At 41.5% G+C, this 1,846-nt stretch overlaps 1 protein-coding gene across 1 annotated transcript in view; it reads right to left on the bottom strand.

Annotated features, from left to right (window-relative positions):
• The window catches only part of LOC116699375 (receptor-type tyrosine-protein phosphatase N2), a gene marked incomplete at its 3' end in the record, with an annotated part of 318,251 nt that overhangs the window by 287,176 nt on the left and 29,229 nt on the right, over window positions 1-1,846 (bottom strand). The window contains 1 exon segment of the mRNA XM_032531918.1: window positions 694-805. Coding sequence (XP_032387809.1) covers window positions 694-805 — 112 coding nt within the window.

Genomic DNA, 1,846 nt, shown 5'->3' with positions numbered 1-1,846 from the left:
AAACAACATTGCAGCGGATGCGAGGACATTAGGTGCACCAGTTACTCGCGCCCTAGAGCCCTGTGAGCTAACAGATGCTAACTAGCACCGACTAGCACTGCTCACTGCTGTTGTCTGAAAAACAACAGACGGGACAAAATGTTGCGTTTACTGGTAAACTGGTAAACCTTGAGACCGACGTATAACCGACTGCTATCTGTTGAATTATCCTCCCGTCCTCAGGGACAGTCTACATCTAGAAACTAAGCTGCGTGATGCAGGGAACTACTCTGACTGGTTCATAATCAGACAGTGGTTTACAGAGATTGGCTTTGCAAAAAAAACGGAGCGTTCTATGAAAAGACGCATTTAAAAAAATCGCTCAATCACGCCAATTTGATCGTGGGAAGTCAAAATCATGATCGTGGTTAAAATTCGATTAATTGTGCAGCCCTAAAAAAACCTTCACACTACATCTTGTTTGTCTTTAATATCACTGGTCAGCAGGTCAGGTTAAAAATAAGTTAGTTAGTCTTTAGTTTGTCTAGTCTGAATTCACCTAAGAGCCAAACCAGACACCAGTCCAAAATATCTTTGTGAAGCTGGCTCCAGCTCCAGTGAAATCTCCTAAAACTGTTTTTAGACCATTGTGGGACAGCAAGACATGTCCACAGATCCCAATAGCACAGAGCTACTGATGGCTGAGGATCTGACCTGCTGTCAGTGTTGTAGACAGCTCCATTCTGTGGCCTGTAGGGAACCCTCCTCAGCTGGGATAACTCCTTGGACAGAACCTGCTGAGTGGTGTCATCTTTCCAGGTCAAACCTACAGACAGAAACACAGACAACTTTTAACGGAACGGTGTGTCTCAGATGGAAAAGAACAAATCATAATTGCAGCGGCATACTCAAAATGTGAGTTTTTATGCATGACAAAAGTCCAGCTGAAATAGGCAATGAAAAAGGGAAAGAAATTGCTGAGCATGCTGTCATTTCCTCATTAGGTCAATTATTAGCGGAGGAGATGAGACAATAGTAGTGTGTCCTCAGAGACTTTGGTGAGTCTTACCTAAAACCATAGTTTACATCACAATGAGAAGTCTCTGGTATAAATTTACACCAACTCTGAAATTCAGCAGCTACTGTCACATGATAGTTCATGTTAAATGTTCCATTGGTTGCATGTGTGCATCAATTGTCCTTATTTATATAATTCATCATATTCTGTATCACTGACAAAAACTATAACTCTTCTCTATTGAAACAAGCGCTCAAACAGGAGAACAAACTGATGAGGAGTTTGTACATTTGTGTATTTTCTCTTTTTATTATCGACTTGTCAAACTGTCTTAGCACCAATGACCAGTGTGGACTAATGGCAAATAAAGAGCATCAGTGACAAAGCAAAACTAAATACAAAAATCTCTTCTGAATTTCAGCAAGTGTACAAAGGACAAGTTTGATGAGCTGCTTGGGCATTCACGTCTGTTTCGTATGCTTAACATGCATCCAAACACAACTTTTTGGCATCTGAACAGAGGAGCGGGCGCCAACACCAGATGGGGTAGCAGAACGAAATGTTACCGGAAATATGGCTGTGCCACGTAAAAGAACCTAATGATCCGAAACATTTGGCAGATGAGCGATGACGTTCCTGAAAGATTTGAGTAATACAGACTGGAGCTCCAGATGTGATGCCACAAGAACTGGGTCCAGCACAGAGGACACAATCTTAAAATGAGAAGCAGCACTGTCAAGCCAGTATGTAAATGTGCTGTATTTATATAGCGCTTTTCTAGTACAACTACTCTTAACAACTACTCAAAGCGCTTTTACATCTACAGGAAACATTCACCATTCACACACA

This window comes from Etheostoma spectabile, chromosome 12, assembly GCF_008692095.1.
Source record: "Etheostoma spectabile isolate EspeVRDwgs_2016 chromosome 12, UIUC_Espe_1.0, whole genome shotgun sequence".
Classification (NCBI taxonomy): Eukaryota; Metazoa; Chordata; class Actinopteri; order Perciformes; family Percidae; genus Etheostoma; species Etheostoma spectabile.
The sequence above is the reverse complement of the archived record's forward strand: the minus strand, read 5'-3'. Positions and strand labels throughout refer to the sequence as shown.